Source organism: Macrosteles quadrilineatus, unplaced genomic scaffold (genome assembly GCF_028750875.1).
Source record: "Macrosteles quadrilineatus isolate MER2022 unplaced genomic scaffold, UCM_ALF_1.0 Scaffold_8__2_contigs__length_117827958, whole genome shotgun sequence".
NCBI classification, from domain to species: domain Eukaryota; kingdom Metazoa; phylum Arthropoda; class Insecta; order Hemiptera; family Cicadellidae; genus Macrosteles; species Macrosteles quadrilineatus.
This window is the reverse complement of record NW_026542601.1, coordinates 360,200-385,156: the sequence shown is the minus strand read 5'-3', so window position 1 is coordinate 385,156 and position 24,957 is coordinate 360,200. Positions and strand designations below refer to the sequence as shown.

The 24,957-nt window shown below is 31.2% G+C and overlaps 1 protein-coding gene across 1 annotated transcript; it reads right to left on the bottom strand.

The window, feature by feature from the left end:
- Window positions 1-4,774: 4,774 nt before the first annotated feature.
- LOC128999422 (uncharacterized protein DDB_G0290685-like) lies at window positions 4,775-24,598 on the bottom strand. Its single transcript, XM_054425933.1, has 5 exons — window positions 24,482-24,598; window positions 23,439-23,504; window positions 22,233-22,861; window positions 8,952-9,600; window positions 4,775-4,792 (listed from the first exon to the last, which is right to left on the bottom strand). Exons 1-5 carry the CDS (start codon window positions 24,515-24,517, stop codon window positions 4,775-4,777), a joined length of 1,398 nt encoding a protein of 465 aa, XP_054281908.1. The 5' UTR covers window positions 24,518-24,598.
- Between the last annotated feature and the right edge of the window lie 359 nt (window positions 24,599-24,957).

Here is a 24,957-nt window from a genome sequence, read left to right as displayed (position 1 = left end):
TTACGATTGTAAAAGAAAATAGAGTGCTATGATGTGTAAACTAAATGTTTTTAGTGTTGAAAATATAAACTAGTTGTATAGGTCCCCCCTGTTGTTTTGCTCTCAAATAACAAAAGGAAAGTATTTATTCTAAAATGGTTGTTTTAGCGAAATTCCCCCATAGTTATACAGAATAAGCTGATTCCGTAGGTGTTATAGTAAAACCTAGAGGGACCCATTTACTTTTTCGTTTTGAGGTCCCCAGAGACCAAAAACCTCCCGTTCATTGCACGTTTATTCCAATGAGTTTGTCTAAACGATTGAGGTGTTATGGGTTAATGGTCTAATAACTGGCTTTTAAAATTTTTGACCCTAAAACATATAACTTGGTAGTGTCTTTTTGAAACATGTTGTACAGCTTAAAATTAGTTTAATATACTAAAGGTTTGTTAGATGGTTAATGATTACGTAGAAAAAAAAATTAGAATGCAGTTCTTATGGAGGATAAGTAAACCGTCGTAATAGGCTTGTAAATTGAAATATTTTTACCAAAATTGGAAAATGTATTTGTTTAATCTTAAGCCGGTATTTATCTCATATTTGTACAGTAACTCACCTTATTACCTACCCTGTAGAAGCCAGCCTACTTGTTAAACCTAAGGTTATCTAAAGAGCAACCAAAACAAATTTTGTTAATCATGGCTTATCTTCAAAATGACTGTAAAACGTCAGTTTTGTGTATTTTAGCCTTAGAACTGACCGAAAATACTACTTTTGGGAGTAGCCAAGCTGTTTACATGCGAGACACGTCCCCGCTCAGGTGTTGAGCCAAGCACTTCGACCATGTGTTGCCTACTATGTTATTCTACCTGGAGAACAATCCTACACGCTATGGGGTTGTAGTGAAACAGATGTAAATTATAGTGATAATTTAACTTAAATAAAAACTAAGTTATTTAATCATCTACTATTTACCTGAAAATATAGTCATCAATCTTGAAAGTTTCTTATGGTTCGTTGTGTTGATAAGATACCTTTAAATACTATAACAAATAAGTTTTACAAATTAACTATTACGATCACTTTACAGTTTTTATTTCAATAGGGTAAAAAGTGTATTGAATTTGAATCGCATATTTATCAGTGTAAGTTGGCTAATAGTGTAATGTTAACTATTGTGGTACCAAGTACGCAGATTTCAAATTAAGGTGAACACTAAGAAACATTTATTTGACATCAAAATCAAGTATAATATTATACAAGATTACTAAATCGCCATGCAACTCAAATGCATTTAGCAAAATTATTTAATGTTTTAAAATTTTAAACTATTGTTCAACAATCTTTGTTCAGGACGTCAATAATCTTAAAATAGCCCAAATATTTCTAACAAAGCGTAGCCTACTCTAAATATAGTTGTTGATTACAGTAGTATTTCATATAAATTAGAAAGAAATGGGCTATTTTCGGTCCCAAACTGGTAGTTTTATTTTGTCCATGTTTGAATAGTTTCAGTGAAGCTGGAAACCCAATTCAACCACTATATTGCACGCCAACACACCTGACAATTGGTTACATTTTAAATCCAATTTCAATTCGCTGTTCAAACCAATCTCCTGTTAGTGACAACTGGCGCGGTAGTTTGAGTTGGTTTTCCCTGAAAGGAAATACTGTATATACGCTTATGTAGTTTTATTTTTCTGATCCCTAATCACTTAATTAAAATATTATTCAACAATTTACTTTTACTGCATAACATCTTAACTACCAACATTGAAACATAGCCAATGGAATCAGATTTTGTTTGGAAAATACTATAGTTGGGATTTCATGATGATTTTTGTTTGAAATTTGACTTTGTTAGTGTGTACAACAAATAATGTTCATTATGTACATTGAAATAGTGCTATAACTCAAATGAGTAGACTATTGAATACCCATTAATGTACAGTAGACTAAGTTTACATATTTTGCACCGTATATATTTTTTTAAACTGAATGAACATTACATTATGCATTATTTTAGCATTATCTCCCTAATAGCTAATAGCTTTGCAGATGAGTTGTTATAGAGATCACCTGATATAAGAAGTTTGCCGTTTAGATACTGGGAAACGATAATAGCTTTTAAACATTCATTCTCAGCATAAAAATGGCTTAGTGTTGATATAGTCGTGCTTTTTGCATAGATATTTCAATTTTCATATTTCAACTATTTTTTACTTTTAATGTACACCATTTACTACTAAACCTTTACATGAATTCCCGTTCCTCAGTTAAATTTGTAGTAGATTAATGACAAACAATCCGCCATGTTTACATCTTAAAGAAGTTAAAAATCTCCGGCATTTACAACTGTAGTATATAGTTTTGCAGTAATGATGTATCCACTGCCTCAGACTGTGGTTTAATGGCCTGATTGAGGGTTATCTGATCCAAGGGTTTAGTTAATGTGGTTAAATACCCATTACACCCTATTACTCTGAATACATCATTAAATTATGGTAACCTCTCCTAAGATACACTGTAAATCAAACTGTAATACAATGTCTCGAATAGGTATAAATGCATCAACCTAGACTTATCAGAGCATGAGAATATTCCAGTCGAATATTTTAGAGTCATTAATTACCACAATAAGCGTGTATCTACACCTAAATAGTAAAATATTGCAACATAAAAAGTAAACCAATAACTTAGGCGTCACTAAAAAAAAAATACTTTTTATCGTAATCAGTAACCGGCGGTTTGACCCTGAAATGTTTCAGAAGCTTTAAAATGCTTCTCCACCAGACCCAGCTGTCCTTCATCTTAGAGGTTCTAAAAGTCCGGGTGAAGACCAGCTGCTTAAAGTCTGCAATAATTTCACAGATTAAGAAAAGAAATGCTATCATATAAAATCGTTTTACACATTGAAAAAGATGCAACGACTCCTACAACTTCACATTCAAGTCTTACTGGTGAAATCACTCATGTTTCCACACTTCAACTACTGCAACACTATGGTCAATGATATGATTGTGACTTTAGAAACGAAATTGAAAAAAAAAATTATATTTGTGTTCAATCTTAAGCGTGACGACCACATCCCACCATATTACATAAAAGAATCAATTTTGAAATTAGATGGCATCGGAAAAATCCAAATACCACCATAACTCATCACTCATTCAGCCATCAATCTTGGAACAGGACGACTGTTTCCATACCTTATCCCTTTAGTCCATAGAAAACCTAGTCCGACTGATGGTGGCACAAGGAATATTACCTACCGGATGGTCATGGCTTGGCAGGATGGCGTGCGTATGACTGTATGTTAGGGAAAAGAAATTCATTTTATGTTATTTGTTTTATTTTAAAAAATTTGTTTTTTTCTTTTGTGAGCAATTTAAGGTAAGTGCTTTAGAGGATGAAAGGACTACGAGGTCCTAAGTTTGCCTCAATAACGAAGAATTTTCAGTTATTTTCATTTAAAATTTAAGGATTACAGATTTGTTTCATGATTGATGATAAAGGATGCCTTTGGGATATGTATAAGCAAATTGTGTCTGATCTACCGAGATATAGCTTAGTGTTGATAGTAAATTAAGCACTTGAGATTTCGAGGACCTGATAAGGGTGAAGCTGTGCTAAACAGACCCTTGTAACCAACCGAACTTGATTGGGGTGGCTTGGAGGGTGACTTAATTAATGGTCACCACAACATACAACAGCTTTGTTTACTAGTAATGCAATATGATTAATTATTGATGAGTGTGAAAACTGCAAGTGTCCTGACTAATAATCTTTTGAAATTACCTCTAACATTGCAGTCTATATTAAAATCATATATCCATGGAATTTTCAAATTATATAAAGAGTATTTTAACAATGATCTTCTTGAAATATCCATCGTGATAACATCTTTGATAACATTTATCTAAAAATCTTTGTATTTTACTTTATTTTACGTCACTTAAAATAAGGCATATACCGTATTTTGATATTGTATATGTTAAAATACCATATTATGTATATATGCTAATGTGGTATATGGTGCGCTGGTACTGGGTGGCATTGGTTGGCAAAGCAAGTAAAAATAGAATGGTTGGCTACTTTCAAAGGGAGTTTAACGCGGAAAAGTGCTAATATTATATTTTTTCTGATGTTTCTACTGCTTCGTCGTTAACTTTTATTATATATTCATAATATTGTTTATTTATTCATAAAGATGAGGTGATGTGTTATCTACTTCTGTCCTATTTTATAAAGAAAAAAACCTCAGAAATAAAACTAGTCTTAAATGTGACTTTTGGTTAACCATGAATTATGTAATGGTAGTTATGTATTATGCATTCCTATATTTCTCAGGCTTAGTATTGTTCTTGGAATTTCCTTTGTCAATCCGTGGACCTAAAGCGTTTTAATTTAGAACATTGGGTATGTTCGTAAATATTCATTGGTCACTATGACAATAAAGATAAAACTTGTTGTGTTTACTTACGTTCACACTATTAAAGTTTTTACTTACTTTAAAAGAAGAATTAAAACGTGGTTTTGTGAGGTTCGTCGCCCTTTGAGTTGGGATGTCTTCCTTCTATGTTTCTGTATTAGTAAATCACGCGTATTATCTAAACCAATATTAACTTTGAAAATCCAACCAGAGCAGCTGATAAAGTAGTGGAGTGCGATGTATCTATAAAAGATAAAGGGAAGAGACACTGTTTAAACGCAGAGAATATTAACAGTGTTTCTGATATTACTAAATCTTCACACTAAACCTTCATCTAATACATAATGTAACAACAGCTTCAAGTTAACTCTTTTTATCTACCTGAAAACACAAGAGCTCCGTGTAAATTTGAGAATTTTAACTGTAGCCAAAAGTTCGTCACAAAATCACATGTTTTTTCAAATATTTGGCTTCTTAAAATGTTTTGATATTACAAGATTACGAAGATCTGTATTTTTCAAAATCAATTTAGATGTAGTTGAGGTATCTTGGTAGTTCTACAAAATCACTATGTTTCGTCTTTTGAACTGTGAGGTCTGTCTTTATGTTCATTATGTTGTAATTATTTTAACAATAATCACGTTTATAGTTAGTTTAGGCTTACGGTCTAAGTACAATAGGAGAAGACTTCTCCTTACGTTTGGAAAGAATTCACTTATGAATTAGAATGTTATTAAATTGCTTTTAGTATAAACCGTTACAGATTAATGACTATTTTAAAGGAATATTCCTTACAAGTTTTACTCAAAAATCATAAACAATATAAGCTATTGCATGTTTATTATAACATATATGTTTTGACTTTGCTAATAATTAATAATGGATTTAGGTTAATTTATATCACATTACAAACATAGAGAGGAATTCTATACAGCGTTATATCGAATCACTACGTACTTCATTGCACAGAATATAATAATTTCCCAAGAGATAACATTTCTATACAAGAATGGTCACTGGCACTAGACCTCATTCGATTTATTAAAGTTGTTTATAGCTTCCTTGGTATTAGATATCTTTCTTTTTAGATGTTTGAATCAGGTTAAAGCATGTATGAATGCATGAACAATTTATTTTATTTTATATTTTAAATATGCCAATCTCCAATGGCCTTTATATTAAGGACTAGCATCTATACCCGTGCCTTGCAACAGGGTCATTATGCAGAAGATAATTGTTGGTTCTTTGAAAATGCCTTAAAACTGGTTTCACCCCTACCATTTAAATTTGAAACAAAAAATTGTACTGTTTTTTTTTACTTGATAATAGTACGTTTTGTTAACTCATACACTGAACTTGTGAACACCTATTTATGCTACCTAGGATACAAAATCAATGATAGATTTTAACGTAGGTATAATCAAATAACATGTTGAATGGTTTGTACTGTAAACGAAAAGCTATCACAATAGTTCAAAACCTGTCAATAGTGAATTTCTTAACATATTTGAGTGAAACTATCATCAGACGAACGGAAATTAGTTTAGTCAGCAGGTTTGCTGCGGAAGGCAAATTCTATTACTGTTTACACAAAAATATATTTAACAAATAACTCTCATAAAACTCATGATAAGATACTGCAATCCTGATACGGCAATGATTATAGGATCTCAATTATTTACTATATCTATGAATAATTTCTTTTACAATGATTTATTCCCTCTAAAATCTTATTACAGCATTTCACAAATATTAGAACAGACTTGATATAGATCATAAACATAAACAAATGACGTATCTGAATGAATCCTATACTAATAACATTAACATATGGTTTGACATCTCCATTTAAGTAATGTTAAATAATGTTTACACTCGAGTGAGTGACATCATGTTTTATGTTTATGGTCCATACCCTTTCATACACAGTTCCGCTTGTTTACATTTAAAATTTGTGGGTTTGTTCTTCGTTACCATGGAGACCACTTAATATTTACTTTTATAACTGTCACCTCAGAACTTTGAAATCCCGTGGGGTAGAGTCCTTGGTCAACATTGAAGCAGGAATAGTTCTACTGTATATGCATCCTCGGTGTTGTATCTTTATTGTTGTCCAATTTGAGTCCAGTCGGTTCAGTAGTTTTTAAGTTTATCTCATACAAACACACACACAGACGGACAGACAAACACCTAGACACCTACTCTTCTTTATAATAGTATAGCTAGATAGATTGATAGATAGATAGATAGATAGATAGATAGACATAGATAATACCATTAAATGAGGGTTTCGAGTCCGCTTTGAATTGTATGTGCTTTATCCAGAAAACTATCTCATCATTTGAAAACATTCAAAAAATAAAGAGCACTGTTCACCAAAAGCCATGCGAAGAATAATAACTTATCTAGTATTTCTCGATATAATGCGAACACTACAAAAGAGCTTTTCGGCAGAAGAATATGATATGGTGTTTCTATGCATACAAAACAAACCTCCATCGATCACTCCGAATAGTATTGTTATAATAGACAATATAAAATGAATGTAAGATAGGATATCAATTGAGTATTTGGTGGCATCTTGAAATTTATAATCGTGCAGTTACCATCAGAAAGAGAAACATATAATACGTTACAAAAACAAGATGCAACTGACAGTTGAGTTTCTTTACATTTTATATGGTATTAAAGAGTCTGTGTGAAGATTTGTATGAATATAATTAAATCAATACAATATAATTAACAAAAAAGTTATAAGCAACTGTAAGCTTATGCCAAAGTAGGGACGATTTAACCAAGAATATATATCCACACTACTTCACTATTCTAAAAATAAAGTATTTAGAATAGTAATAAATATGTATTGTTTGAAGCGAAAGACCATTCACATTTATAAACTGTATAGAATGAGCAGAAAGATCTATTTCTAGACAATGTAAAAAAGCTTAGTAAAAAAGCAATATTAACTTATTGTATTTATTTTAAATTACCTGTTTCATTCTTTTAGTGAAAAAGATCTTAGATTATTTAATTTTTGATGATAAAATCTAAAATCTAATTAGTTTGATTTCCGTATAAGTGTAGGTTGATACTTGAAAAAATTAAATAAAAATAGCACATAAGAGGTAGATTTGGTAGTTTTGCAATGATAACGTTCTTCCATAGAAAATAAATTTGTTTCTTTGTCAATTTACGGAATTTGTTGTTCTAGCATCCGACATTTACTGAAACGTTTATTATTATTATTATAACCAAACGATTGTTTGTGAAATCTAATGATTAAAGTGAATTATCTACGACATGTTATTATTTAAGTATATAAAAAGTTCGACAGATAATTATACATTGTTCGGTAAAATGAAATAAGTTAGCTTATACCTACTTACAAAAGGTAATATATTTTTTATATATTATATATAAATATATTATATATAAATATATTATATATAAATATATAAATATATTATATATAAATATATTTTTTATTTATTTATATATTTGTTATTGCAAAATAGTGCGCGAAGGTTAATTAGAGAACACGGATATATTTTTCAGCTACAGTGACTATCAAACAAACGTTGACTATCAATACAATCTAATATCAATTTTAGTCTCCAATAGTCAATGGTGCTACTAAGTGTGGCTTTGGACTACTTCATAAAGATTTAGAACCAAACAATGAGGATTTAAAAAATTTTTGTTAGTATTCAATTAATCAATTATTTAAGATGGGGACGCCACTAGGTGTATATCTTAACCCAAATATGAGTGAAGGATGAGTGTGATGATCTTGTTGTATATTACTGTTAATTTATTTTAAATGTTAATACCTTTGATAAGTAATTATTTGTATAGTCATAATTAATGGCTGTATAGTTTATTCGATGCTAAAGAGACATTACAATATCTCTACAATATCTAAAACACATTTATAATCATGCGATCCCCAAACAGTCTCGTTTCCATTATCCACGGCTAGCCATGAGATGTCACTTCCATGCATACAAAACAAACTTCTCATCAATCAACATGTCTGAATGCCACTGACATTTTATTTCACTAACAGTTTTATTTGGATCTTTCGTGGAAACATTTACTGTACAAAATTGTCTATAGAAACTATCTATATAACAAATTATTTAGTTTTTCTATGTATTGGTGTTATGCAGTTCAAAACTATTATACTATCGGGGGGCTACCTCTCGTTACTATATGAGACAATACGGGTATTTGGAATGTTTAAATCAGTAATTTGTAGTTGCAATAAAGATCAATGGATGTTAGATTTATTTTAATAAAACCATATAACAACATGAAAACAAAAAGAAACACTACTAAAACTTATAATATTTAAAACCTTGTACTTTAACATTTAACGTCAATCTTTTTTGCTATCAGTTTTCACAAACGAGTTCAGTTTTAAGGACAGTTTTTTCTTATTTGTTCTCGATGCCTTCTCAGGTTCTTGAGTGTCGGTATCTTCCTTATTTGAGTTAAATTTGTTTTTCAACGAAAATCTCCTTTTACTAATATTACTGACTCTCGAATCTCGCTTTGTATATTCTTCATCATTACTTCTTTCTATATTAGGTGTATTATGATCATAATCCTTTTTCTCAATAACAGATTCCTTGGAAGATTCATTCTTCGATAACCTAGAATATTCATTATCATTCGAGATCTGGTTAGACACATGCCCAGTTTCCAACTCATCGTCTAAACCTTCTTTAGTCACATGCCCAGCTTCCAACTCATCGTCCAAACCTTCTTTAGTCACATTCCCAGCTTCCAACTCATCGTCTAAACCATCTTTAGTCACATGCCCAGCTTCCAACTCATCGTCTAAACCTTCTTTAGTCACATGCTCAGCTTCCAACTCATCGTCTAAACCATCTTTAGTCACATGCCCAGCTTCCAACTCATCGTCTAAACCATCATTAGTCACATGCCCAGCTACCAACTCATCGTCTAAACCGCCTTTTGTTATGTTTTTGCTCTCTAAATCATCAGGTAAATCTTGTTGAATTGAACTTGTATCATTTGGTTCAAAGCTAAACTCGTCATTTGATGACTTATTGAGTACAGTTAAACTATTTTTACTTCCACTTCTATTAAATTTTTCATTTGGAATATTGTCTCCTAAGGTCATTCCCTCCCTTAAATTGTCATCTTTGTCTTCCGATGAATGCCTATGAGAGAGTTTGTCTGAGTTTATGCTTAAACCATTTTCACTTTGTAAACTTTTAACGTCATTCGAAGATAAATTATCATTGGAAGATACATTATCATTTTGAATCAAATTCATGTCGTTCGCCTTTGGCTTATTTTCACCTTTTGGCTTATTGTCATCTTTTGGATTAATTAAATTGTTTAACGAAATGACTGATACTCGTTGGTCATTTGCGGCTTTTGTCGAGAAGTCATTCGATACACATTCAGGTTGAGTCGGATCTTCAGTTGCATCCGCTGTAGAAGGAATTTTATAATTTCCTGTAACACTTCTCCGCTCTTCTTCTCTTCTTTCCTTTTCTTCTTCTCTTACACTATCAAAACTCTTCTTAGTTTGCTCTTTATGATTCTTTGGCCGAATTTCATCTTTGGTGGGATTCATAGATTTATCTTGGTTACTACCAGAGACTCTGCTTTTATTTTCACTCTCGTTGCTATTTTGTTTACGATTCTTTGACAGTATATCTTCAGATATCCTTTCATTCCTGGGTAGTTTTTTTATATTTCCAATGTCATTTCTTTGCTCATTATTTGACGCTCGTGAATGTGGGTGAATGAAAACATAATACAAGGCTGGAGAGACAACCAAGACTAAAAATAATATCCATAAGAAATATAGTAGTCCGACTGACTGAAAAAAAAAATAGTTGTTAATATTTTAGTTAATAGTACGTAGTAAGTAGCTTTACATATTGTCATCTAGCACTAGTCAAATGATATTTAGTAATCTGTTTCGTACACATTGTGTGGCAGTGATACTATTGACAACTGCCTTTTCAGAAAACTGTGCACATTTGTAATAATAATTTATCAATAAGTGAAGAAATCTGAGATAAGAATTATAACTTATTACATCATCAAAGCCATGCCAAGACTGCAAGTCTAAAAAAATCTCGGTTGATATTTGGAAATCTATATAATGAATAAAACCAATCACCATTGTGTATTTATGGATTACAAGCTGTGACAAGCACTTTTTCTAAAACAGAGTGTTTGGCAGCAATATTTGCATTCCTAATCGATATTTTTATCAACTGCTCACAACTGTATTGAAGTTTCTAGTGGTTTTATATCACATTTCTATATAAAATCCTATGATTATATTCTCATCAATCCTTCAAGGTTTTTTCAATTATTTAAATACTTTCAAATGGTTTAATAATTTTTATATTTTTATAATAATAAAATATAAAATAACTACCACTACAAGTATACTGAAATAAAACAACTTATAAAGTTAATAAACAGAACATGTAGTGAATACATGGCATAACAAAACCAGTTGAATGGTCATACCATCATTATTGCTCTCTGGTTGTCAATGTATGTGTAATTTATCAATATTTAGATAGGAAACGATCATGTTTAACATATGCCTAATTACAAATCCAACTGAATATAGAATCGATCATTCTCAAAGTTGATGCAGAAACATTTGAATTTGAAGGTTTTTTTAACGTTTTTTAGCTTTGCTTTGTTAAAGTTCTGAGAGCTTAAAGAACGAAACTGGATAAATAAAAAAAAGATTAAATACGGACAAAGTGTCTGATCCCTCGACCTTTTAAACGTATTGAAATACACTACTTAGTAAATTATGTATGTAATAATTAGAATACCTGTCTTTTGTAAATGCCACAGCAAACGCCACCCATGCAAAATTCAGCACTTTCTTCAGGAAGTGCCTGTAGCAGTAAAAAAAAAATATGTTTTATGAAACCTGTATATTATGTTATTTTAACTTTTTAAATATAAATAGATAAAACAAAGATACATTATGATATGGTAATGCAATGATGAATGGAAAGAGATTTATTGACATTGTTTAACATTTAAAGAATCTTAAAATATTTCTTTTAAATAGTTATACCTCAAGTTGGCAAATGAATGTAGTAGGTGATTCCATTAGTATATTGTTTGTCAAATTGCGTTTTATTTTATAATCTTAAATTATTTTAAACCTTCAGTTCTGGCCATTTGTTATGTGCGGATACAGAAATTTAGATTTTGTAAAGCTTATTCATACTTTTAAACCATGGTAACAAGGTAATCTGATATAACGGTCAAAGATAAACATAAAATATTTATTATTCATAGATGTAAACTGAATAATTGCAAGCTTGCTGCTGTTTGAGTCACATTAAAATGAAAACGGAGTTTAATTAATCTTTCATGCAAATCTTTATCAACTGATAGACATAATCTTTCTTATCCCCTTTGGATTTAGATACCTAAGGAAATAACCTTTTAATGGTAATGAACTGGGCTCGGTTCCGCTTAAAGTCGGGTTTATAAATACATGGCCTTGAATGATTTGACTGCTTTTCACTTTTATCATTAAATAAAAACATATTTTTAACTTCATTAAGACAATTGAAAGTTTATTGGCATTGACTGTGGGAGGTAAACTTCGATATTGTGGACTGTTTAAAAAGGGGATCAATGTATATAGACAAATAGAGTAGGGGAAATACCAATTATACAGTATAATAAACTAGCAGCTATATCCGTGCCTTGAAACGGGGTCAGTATGCAAAAGAGGCAATATTGGTTCTTCGGAATTGCATTAAAAATGGTTTCACTCCAACCATTTAATTTAAAACTAAATTGAACTTGATAATCGTGGGTCCGAACAAGATATGAACGAAGTCTGGATTCATATAGATTGCGTATGAATAATATAAATTCCGAACAGAGACTGTATCAACCATAATCATATAATAAACTTATTGATACTTAAACTTCTGTTATCTAACGATGATGTCATGTAAAGGTAACTAAAATTCATAGACCAAAATATCTTATCGCTTTTTTAAGTGGACCCAAAGAAAATAGCTAAAATAACGTCCTATTCTCCCAAGTTTCAGCACTTAAATGCCTAATCCTCAATCTCTCTGAATCCGTAAATTATGTTTTAAGTAAAAATGCAAGATGTTCTCCAAATGTATGAAAACTATTATCGATGAGTGTAATTATAATGGGAAATTTAACGAATACAACTATCAGCAGTTCTTAAAATTGTTGCATTATTTTGCATCAATATCACTATCGCTCGACCTTTCTTCATTAATGTTGTCCGTCACCCAACCAAAAGGAGTGATCCTTGTCACCGGCTCTTCAGCAGCTTTTTTATTTTCAGAGTGTTTCTTTTCAGTTGATAATGAAGTTTCTTTACCATCATTTTGTAAGTTTACATCTTCAGAAGCCTTTAAGTTAGATAATTCTCTTGTTTCTGATTTTCTCATCTCAGTTGATTGCATTTTTGCCAACCCTGTCATTGGTTCCTCAGTTTCTCTTCTACTTTGAGTACTTTCTCTTTTAGGAATTGACGAGGTTTTCAATAGGCCATTCTGCAAATTTGTATTCCTGCTAACATTTAGGTTTGACGTATCTGATTTTCTCAAGTCATTTGATTGCGTTTTCGTAATTCTTGCCATTGGTTCTTTAATTTCCCTTATGATTTGAGAACTTTCTTCTTTAGGAATGGATGAGGTTTCCTTTAGATCATTCAGCAATTTTGCATTTTCGCTAACCTCTAAGTTTAACTTTTCCATTGTCTCTGATTTTCTCAAGTCATTTGATTGCGTTTTCGTAATTCTTGCCATTGGTTCTTTAATTTCCCTTATGTTGTGAGAACTTTCTTCTTTAGGAATGGATGAGGGTTCCTTTAGATCATTCAGCAATTTTGCATTTTCGCTAACCTCTAAGTTTGACTTTTCCACTGTCTCTGATTTTCTTAAGTCAGTAGATTGAGTTTTTGTATTTATTGCCATTGGTTCTCTAATTCCTCTTTCATTTTGAGAATATTTTCTTTTTGGAGCTAACGAGGTTTCTTTGAAATCGTTTTCAATTGTTTCCTCCTTGTTAAGTGGCGTTTCTCTGGATTCTGATATCCTTGAGTTAGTTGGTAGTTTTTTAGACTTCAGTGTCATATTTTTTATGTCACTAAAAGAGTACATATAGTTATCGTTGAAGGGAGACCTGTTGGGGTTTTTTTTAGTAACTTTATCTTCAGATCTTTTTGGTTTTTGTTCATTTGTTGTGAGTGATTCAGACTTCAAAACTTGTTCTTTGTCCTCTTCTTTGATGATTGACGCGGTTTCTTCTGTCTTCATGTCATCTGCATTTACCTCTTCGTGAGAATATTTACCTATCATATTATCTGTTGAGTTTTGCATATCGTTATTATTATTATTACCCTCTTTACTGTCATTAGGTCTATCATTTACGCTGATATCTTGATTCGGTTGTATATTTTTAGTTTCTTTTCCTGGAACACTGCTACCATCACAATTATCTTTACGGACGTTAGATACAAAAAAATTCTTGATTTCTTCTGCTCTTTCCGGTAACAGCAGGATTATCAGCAGAACGGCTGTTATTATTATCAGAACTACCAAAATCACCCAAGACCAAATCGACACATCGTTTTTCTGAAACATACATTCATTCAAAATCTGTAATTAAAGAAAAACAAGCAATTATCAAAACATATTACGAAAGTTTTTTCTTTAGGCATAAGTCATACGATGATTTCACACTATAGTTTAGTTACAGAACAAAAAGGTTCAACCTAGACTAATACGTCATGTAGTCAATATTTATTAACATATTTTAAATCCAATCACAAATATTACACATACGGATAATACAATGTTTAAATGTTTGATAGTATAAATTATGCTTGTGTGATTAAATGGTACTCTTAAACAGAACAAACCAAGTATTGTAAAATACGCACTTTAAAATGTACAATCAGCCTAAAAACCAAAAATTAAGCTATTCTAATACGTAATTTATACGAGGACCACTAAAGTAACTCACTGCCTTAAACATTCCAATGCAGTAATTACTAATACAAATTTCAAATGCTCCATCAAACTTTGGTACTTTCATTTTCAGTTTTCTGCAAAAAAATGATCAAATAGTAATTTAGAGTATTTGTTATTATTTAGCAACACTGATCGAATGGCGGTCGGTAAGGATCAAAACGGACCATCGGACTTCGCCATTGTGTGCTAGGACAGCTAACACTTATTCCTACGAAACAAAATAAATCTAACAATTCAACCAGACAATTTTTCACGTAAGAACACTTTCCATGGCTTAAAACTAGGCCCAACTGCTATTGGTCATTGGGAAATAAATCGTCAAAACAAAAGAAACAGCATTCTATTGACCAATAATATAGCTACACAAAAATACATTGAACCAATTGAATTAGGGATGCAAATTAGAAGCTTTTACTTTATGTTACTCTAGCTAGGTGGCGTTACAAGGAATAAAGAAAAGAGGAATGCAAAGATATATTATTATAACATTGCATGTCTCACTATAATGCACCTGCAGTTTTGCTATTCGAAAACTACGTTTAACTTTTGATTTAGTTTAGTTTGTTACTATTTTTGACTTTTTATGAAGTAATATGCCCCACTATGGGAATAAAAATTCTGAAATTGCCCATGGTATACGCTAAGAAGTAGCTATTATTGAAAAGTGCATCCATGGTAACGCAACATTTTCTTACACTTATCAAAGTCTCTAAAGGTTTAATTGAACTGAAAACCCTTCTTCTTTCATAGTTGGTTTTGACAATTGTTTAGTTTAGTTTCTGATAGTATCTTACCAAGAAACGTTTGAGTTCTTACGAGTTTTCGTTCCGATAGTTTAATGATAATAATATACAACTAAAACAGTGATATTTAGATTAAATACGTTTTTAAATATAAAAAAAAACATGTTGGGTTTATTAAACTTACAAATTTTGATACTTGACCTTTACATTTCATTTCTATAGAAACAGTATGATAAATTGATGAACCACTGGTCTTTATAAGGGATGGTCACCTTAACATCACAATAATCAGCACCTTACACATTAGTGAGTTGTAATAACATGACATTGTAATAAATAAGAGGTCTTTTAAGTCCCTTCATAAATTAGGCATAGGCCTACTACAGGACATCGTATTGATGATAACGATCAGAATATTCTAGGAAGAAATTAATACAGTCAATCTTTAATTGCAATTTCTCATTCGAACGGAACTGAAGGACTCCTAACATGTAAAATCGCAAAACGAAAGTCGCGAGATATTTAAATTTCCTTCGGCGAATCTTGTTGTAGAGTCCTTACTTTTATATTCCTAGAAACTGAAATAATTTATAATAACATTCTTCTCAGTTATACGTATAGCTACTGTATTCTGTACTGCGCTGAAAAATTAGGTACTGTCAAAATTCGTCAAACTATTTTAACTATTATGTCTGTAACCTTAGCCACCAGTACAAAACTGTACGCAGTACATGACCCATTGAGCTTTAAACGCAAACAAACTGATAAAACCATTTATCTATATTTATAAAAGATAGTATATAAATTTTAGTAGACGATTTTGTAACCAATACTTTATTGGACTTCTGATTGTCATTTCAGTTAACGTCTCAACTCGACCATTATATTACCACCATTTTACACAAAACATTAAAAACTAAACCACATCCGTTTAATATAACTACCTCTTAATATTTATTGGGTTTCATTCCTATGTAAATGTAAATGTGCCACAGGTGTAAATGAGGGTTGAGCATTTATTCCACAAGGACATTAAATGATTAAACCCCACGTACAGTAAAAACAAATATATATTTCAAGTTTATTGAAATTAAATTTAACAATATTTGATGGTTTTGAATTTAAACCTAATTAACATTACTTACATGTAATCACGATTTGGCACTTCAATAGTTTGAAATATAATACATTTTATTTGCATTTGTATACTAATAATAGGTTAACGAATAATTGTATACTATAATGTATACATAGGCATAGTAATAATATTTGTAGGCTAACGCTAACGTTAAGCTTATATTTGTATTTTTAAGAATTTTATATTTTTATCTTTTATATTAAATCTTTAACTGAAAAACAAACTTAGATTATTATAACCCAACTTTTCATCCACCACTTAAATAAAAATCCTTATAAAGAATTCTCAGAACAAAATCGATACACTAAAGTGGTGAACTACTTCAAAAACATTTATTCCAAGAACGATACATCCGTGATACTGTTAAGTAGATAAGGCAACGGAGAGAAGAAAAGTGTTAAGCCTTTTCACGAAATGCATAATGGAACATCTACAAGAATAATTCTACTTACGCTTTTCCTCATAAATAACAAGATTTCCTTATTTATTTTGACTTTTCGTAATTCATGCTTGTTGATTTTTCAATGTTTATTTGATTGAAAACAAATGCATTCAATTGACTTGTGCTGGAAAGCTAGTTATAGAGATATTTTTAACGGTGTGTCTACATTAGTGTTTTCTTGTTACATATAATTGCAAACGCTTTGAAGAAAATATGCTTTAATCTCCGAGCCTAAGGAACGAAATTATCTATTTGGTATCCAACTACGAGATACTAACCAATAGGCAAGCAACACACGACGAGTTTTGAAGGTGAGAGGTGGTTATTTTATGCATATGTGATCGATATAAGGAATAATGTTTAAACTGTCGGGCTTAACACATACGTAAAGACACGTATTAAAGGGAACAGTCCAAACGTTTTCTTCTTAATAGCTTGGTCTAACTATTGTTTAGGATTTTGCGTTTATAAATCATAAATTGAACTACACAAAACTACAACAATTAATACGTATTAGAACATTTCATGTTTTGGTTATAGTACGTGTTCAAACGCGTGAGATATTTGAACCAAACCATTCATCACAGAACATGTCTACATGGACGCGCGTGACTCACTCCACTTGTTTTGGGTTCCAGATTAATTTGTACAAAATATGTCACAGAAAATGCTGCGTGTAATGTGGCAAAGCTCACCAGTGAGTTTAGACAAATTCAAGACAAGTTATAATCTATTTCAAAAGGTAGAGTTTTGATTGCAAGACAACATTGTCAAAGTTATTCAATAATTAAATTTTGTATACATACTTAACTGTTTGAATGTGACTATATTACGTGATGACGATGCATCTAAAAGTGTAAGCACATTGAGTATTTTACTGACTAGATGGAGCTTTTTATTTAGTCCGGACCACTTATTTAAGCTAATTAGTATGGCCATCTGGTTTAATCTACGACTCATCAAAAAGCTACCGTCGAAAGATTTAAAACTCATTTGGTGGAATATTCCTATACTTATAATTCTCTTTTAATAGTTTAGACCTTCGTAGTAGGACTTTTAGGACTATTTCATTTCCAAATTAACTAAAACTAGTGTACCTGTTGCTCGAATTCGAGCAATTGCATTACAGGCGACTCAAAGATAATGGAAATACTCACAATCTACACAACAGTTAGATATAATCAAAATCGTTTGTAAATATCTTATCTTTTTTCAAAAAGCTGATCTTGTTTTTTTAGTGTTTTCTACAAATTTTTCCCTCTCATAGCCGCATTGGGTTGTCTATGATAACGATTATAAATGAAAAAAAATATTATTTCTATTTCTTCTACTTGGTTGTGTTCTATGACTTTTTCTATGTTTCCATTGTTTGCAAATCGGTTATTTCAATGATTGTTCAAGAAATGTAGAACAGTGTTAATTCAGTTTTATTTTTAGCCTATATCAAATTGTCCAGGATTTCTCACTCTTTTCCATTCTAATAATTACACCAACCCAAGTTTCGTTTACAGATGCAATATGCCAACGAATATCACCTACGTACAATCTCCAAGAAGTGGTAAAAAAAGGCAGAAACCAACCCATACAATAGATATAAGTTAACTCCAGAAGAAATAATTTTAAGAGTTACTGTGATTATAGGATTTTCCACTGATTTGGTAATAGAACATTATATTGCAAAACATGACACGATGCAGAAGAAAATCCATTTTAAAATCAGAAAAACCAATGGCAAATACTGTACTTCATTTTGACAAATTAAATAAATAACAATTTAAATATCAACAGCTGTTTCATTAAAAAGTAGTGTAGAATTATGCATATGGTCGTAATGTAAACAAATCTGAAGAGGCAACTTTAAATTCTTCTGGGGCAGAGTCCCAAGGAAATTTACCTCGTTTCTCTTTGTGGGCTCACCTACAGACCAATACCTTTCTTTAGACACCCCTACCAGGTTTCTACACCCAGCCGTTCTCTCAAATTAGCTGTGACAAAAACCCCGTTTTCCTCCATAAGAATAACATAGGATGGGACTTTAAAGGCCACTGGGGCAGAGCCCCTAGGGAATTTACCGCGTTTCTCTTTTGATGGCTCATCTACAGACCAAGACCTTTCTTTAGACACCTCTACGAAGTTTCTACGCACAGCCGTTCTCTCAAAATAGCTATGACAAAGTAAAACAGTTTCAAATTAATATATAGATATAAACGTATACATGCATTATAAATGTAATATTTCTATGGTAATTAGATCTTAGAACTAAAACATAAAACAAAACAATTTTGCCAAAATTTTATATTGACTACTTCATCGTGTTATATCATGACCCAACCCATTGACGATATTGAAGATTTAAGAAAAGATCTCGTTAAACTAAAGCAAGACATCAATCAAATACGGATGGAAATCATCCTTCTAAAAAACTTTTGTTGCAAGATACCCAATCGAAAATTCCACCTGAACAGGATAACAAATCCAATGGCATTTGAGCCTGAACTACTAGATTGTAACAGTTATTTATAGGTATGCTAGCTTAGTGGAGTAAGCTGCTAAACTGTTAAATTATATTTGTATTGGCTTCAATTGGTTGATTATATTTCTTAGACCTTAGTATGCAGTGAATCTTTTTACCATAAACCCAAATACTTTTTGTATTTTTATGAGGATTTGTAAGGTACTTTATTGGTTTACCTTTTATTTCACATTTCAGAACTTATACAAATTGTTACAATGCAATAACCCCATGTGACCATTACTCATATGTGTCTATATGTACATCCAATCTGTCTAAATATCCCATATGGACAGTAAACGTGCTGTTATTTTATTACCTGCTAAAATCGTGTTCGGCTTCGGACTGTAAACATCTGGTGTTAGTAAAGAGTTTTTTATACAAATAACAATTCAAATATCTACGATTTAAAACATAAAAAAGTTATATTTTAAATTGTATTGTAACATGTACGGTAAAATGATTAATTTACACAGTATAACACTTCTGATGAAAGTAATAAAGTACAGGATGACCAAACAGATACATAATTTTGAATGGTATAGTAATTATTTATTAATAAAATCAGTATACTGAGTCTCTTGTAAATAGAAGACATTTTTGATAAAAATAAGTTTACATGTACAGAAATAAATCTATCAAAAACAAGCTGCAAAATGCACTGACCTATTAATACATTCACTGGACCTTATAACTCATTTTTTATACAAATATTCATTCATTATCAACTCGCACGTCGAGGCATAAAATAATTTATACATTCCTTCATATCTGGTTAATCCAAGCCAATGTTGATTTTAAAAATTAAAATAACCATATACAAAATTGTACACAAACAGTTATTACTTTAAAATTTTTATACTACCTAATTTAATTACAAAATATAATTTCTTGACAAAATAAAAAAACCAAAGGATTTTATAACCATATGAAACACCAAGGCAAACCTTTTTTTTTCTTTATAAGCTGACAGTTTGTATTTTGTACAAAAAGTCTCTTTTGTGACAGGGCATGGACAGCCACCTCATACAGTAAATAAATGCAATATAAATTTTATTTTATTTTAACTATTTATTAATTTATTTTTTGTAATATAAATACAAACTTTCGTGTCATCTCTATGCTAGTTTTGAATAAAAGTATAAAAGTCTTTAGGTTTAGTTTTCATAAGCATTTCTTAACTAACATGAAAGTAAATATTAGTAGTTTTTATCTTTACATTTACATATTAGCATTTAATACATGATTCTTATGATATATGATAATTTTTTTTGTTGAAAAATAATTTGATGATTATTGCTTCATCTACTTAAAATATAGTTAATGAATTGGCGTGCTCTATACACAATAGATAGTTTAGCCTAAATGTTACCCTTCTTATTACAATAATAATACACATTTGGCAAGTCAGATCAAAATTAGCTTATGATCAAGCTAAGAGGACTGTTATAAACTATAAATTTCATTCATTAATTCAATTTAATTCAATGTAGGTAAGTCATGAATAGGAGTAATTCAACACAACTTGAAACTTGAGAACAGAAACGCTGCTTATAAGTTTTCAATAAAAAAGTGCTGTCATTTAGGACAAACCAAACAAATATTCAGAACATTAATTCATCTGGAAACATACCGAGTCGCTGATAAAATTATTGGCGAAGTTGAAACCAATAACTCCAACGTGAAAGGTGTATTTTTGCGGTTTCGCTTTTGTAAAAGAATTACTTTTGTAATCAATGTGAATTCACCAAGGAAAGATTATTATCCACCTCGTATAGTTAGATGGTTGTTCCATAAGAGTTAAAAATATATTCAATAGCCAAATATTTTACATTTCGACTCTTATTGACAAGAGGTAACAGATAACGGGTTTCAACAATTAACTTTGGATGTGTGATTGAATACATTTAGGCTGTATTGTCATAGTCCTACAAACCCATTATTCGTTACAGCTAAATCTTCGACAGAATTTCGCACAATTTAAAAACTGTTTGTGTAGCTTCTAAGATAATATCCGTTTTTGCCGTTACAGAGATGCAATGTTACTTACTCCACGAACGCAATGGAATTTGTATATATAAACTTTTTTTACTCTTCAGTTTGCCTAAATTTCAATAAATGAGTAGGCCTATAGATCGAAGTGAAATATCCAGTGTGAAACAAATATGACCAATTACAGATTTTAGTTTAAAAATGCATTTTTTGTTAATCGAGACTGTTGGAAAACTTTGTGGACAAACTTTGAATCTGCAAAAATGTTACACGTTATTGTTATCTGTATGAACGTTATTGTTCCTAATATTTTCCCTTCATAATGCATCAAAGACGGCTATTTTCAATACACCCGTTGCCTCGCTAAAGAAGTTCTTTTATTCAAGGCATAATTAATTGTAATATTCTCACAGGCAAAACAAAGAAGTAAAAAATCTGCTGGATGTGAGGAGTTTAGCTGTACATGTTTATGTAAAGAACCTTTTAGTTTTTTTTTCTTAAGGGGAGTTGTCACCTTTTAACGCCCAATGAAAATGGAATACCAAGCATACCTTTAGGTGCCAATAAATTTCAGCTACCACTATTAAATTTCTACTTAATTTTCATAGTTATAGATTAGATTAAATTAATGTTCAATTATGTCATCTACCACAAGAATCATGTTTCCTATGATCAGCACTATGAAGAATGAAAGAGAGTTAACCACTATTTCAGTAAATTATGAATTTCAAACATTTTAGAATTATAAGTTTTACACAATCAGGAAATTATTTACTTGGAAGTTTCTTCACACAACTGAAACTTTATTAACTTGTTTGTGACTAAGAAATAGTAGGTTGTAAGAAATAATAAAAATGCGATTTTCACGAAATAGACATTTATACATTAGTTAGGAGGTGAAATTATTATTCTTCTCACTCAAGTTTCCCATCTAACCTTTGGTAATTGAGATTATAGTATTTGACAGAATTCTCGTCATTATTACTATTATTTTCTTTTTTATTTTCGTCAGGGAGAATGAATTCCTCTTTGATATAAGTTATTTTGATGTTATCATTACCAATGTTTCGAGGAGTATTCTTACTACCATGTTTAGTAGAAGAAGACTCTTGACTCCCAATAGGTAACTCTCTATCAGCAGACGTTTGATTGTTTGCATTATCATTAGAAGTAGTAGGAACATCTCTTGTAGAACCCTGACTATGAGAATCATCATTTCCACCATCAAGGTCTTGTGATTCATCCTTCTTCACTAAATCTTGAGATATCTGAGGTGGAGATGTTTTATTTTCATCCTCGTCTTTCTCCTCGTCAGATTCATCCTCTACCTCATCAGTTTCATGTTCACTCATCTTTCCAATCTTATCGTTACCATGCTCTTCTTTGCCTACATTCTTTGGTTTTATTTTCTCGTCCTGCAAAGGTTGACGTCGTTGCTCGGACCGGGTTTGAGTATTGTTTTTATCTCCTTCCACATAGGTTATCCATAAGTATATCAGGTAACAAGTTAGTACAACGATTATCAGTGATACTAAAAGTAGACAAACGACGGTTGAGAACCAGCTCTGTAAAAGAAAATGTTTTACTGGACAAAATAAACAATACTTTTCAATTATTGAATACTGCGTACAGTTAAAACTCACAATAGTTATATATGATGAGAAAGACTATTTCGTAATATGACGTGATAGTATGTTGATGGATTACTAAATTACAATAGTATCACATGATCTTTTTGCGTTTAAAGCTGTTGAAGTTCATGATTTGATAGAGAGAAAATGATAGGCCTACATGGTGTTCCGAGTTTAATAAGTAATACATTGCTAATCCAACATGCGATTATCAGAAGCATGTAATCATAGGCTAGGATTATTTACACCTATTATGCCTCCCAGGCGCATTTGACTTATTTTGCTGGCAATTGGCTAAGGTAGAGCGAATTGATAATTGCTGCCTAGCTCTATTTCATGGTGTTTCTGTTTTTATAGAAAATAAAATCTTTGAGTTCACTCAGCAATCGGGAACTCTCTGTAATCTTGCAATGCCAAAGTCCCGAACAGAAATTAAACCAGAGAATTGTTGCTGTGATAGTGGTTAGCGATTGTCGTTAATACTTTACATCAAAAGACTGAAAATTCCTACTTTTTGTTTGTAAACTCCACAGCATACATCTTGCACACAATACTCTGGATATTGACCCTCTTCGACCTGAAATATTCAAAGTTAGATTAGGCAGTACCTAGCATTTGTAAAGTAGACATTGGCCTGACTAGTTCAACTTAGCAACGCAAGCATGCAAACATAAAAAACGTAGCCAATTGTCTCTTATTTTTTCTTACAGTTATGGTGTTAAAAGCTATATAAAACAATGCTTTTTTATTTAATTTTAATTATGCTTTGGTTGGTTAGGAAAGGAACATAATGAATAATCACTGTTAATCTAGGCTGCAATGCCTCCCACGTTTGAATTTTAAGCTAAACATGAACACAGTGTGAGTGGAGTAATATGTTCTGTGTAGCTTAGTTACTAGAGTGGTCAGTTATACATTTAGCCAGGATCTTTATTAAAAGCCTGGTTATCAAAGACGGATAAAGGTTAAATGAACTTTCTTAATATCAAACTGGTGATGTATTTTATTGTTAGACAAATTCTCAGACCACACAGCTGCATAGAAGTGCTTAGCTCAATACATGAGAAGTGCAGTAAATAAAAATATTTAAGTTGTAGTCTTATTTAGATTATCAATGTATACTACATATACTGTTTGAAGACCTATTATCAGGATGATTACTGGACATAGCATTATATAAAGCAGATTAACCAATTAATGAACCGGGTGGTTACAAAATATTATAACTCTGTACCCAATTATTATTGTGACATTTTTGACCTTGACGTCTGCTCTATGACCTTATCACACCACTTAGACTATAGTCATAAAACACCACCGGACTAAACACCTGCTTTTTTGTACTTTCTATGTTTCCAAGCAACAGAAGCTAAAACATTTTTGTCATGAATAAAGCTAACAAATATCATAAAATATTTAAATGACATAGAAACAGGAAAATCTTTACGAAATATAAATCCTATTTAACCTCCATTGACCAAGTAATGCGTTAATTGGCAATTACGGGACGTCTAGCTAATTCAAGAGTATTATGCTTTATAATTTATTGATTACCTCTAAGTGGCAGGTAAATTTCTTTTTGCCCTCCATTTTCAACGTGTTTATAATTAACCTCTTTCAAAAGTTTACTCTGAATTTAAACATGATAATTGCACACTTTCTGGAACCTGAAGACGCGAAACTATAACCGTGGTAACGCGACTAAAAATACATTGCCTATCTTACAATTCGTCAAATGTCTTACATGAAAAATATCATAGAGAAAATGTATATTATAGAAAAAAATCATTTCTACAACAGTCTTCAAAATGTTACAAAACGAAATATTATCTAAATCAAGTTAGGTAAATTTAGGTTAAAAATGTCCAACTACGACATTAACATTTGAAATGTCTTGAATGATTTCGCTAAATGCCTAACTACTGTACAGAGGCTGAATGGAGAGCAATTTGTCTAATGGGCCCGCCATGCCATTGGAATGCCCGTGGGTTGGAATCGAACTCTGTTATTAGAATGAACTACTTTATGAA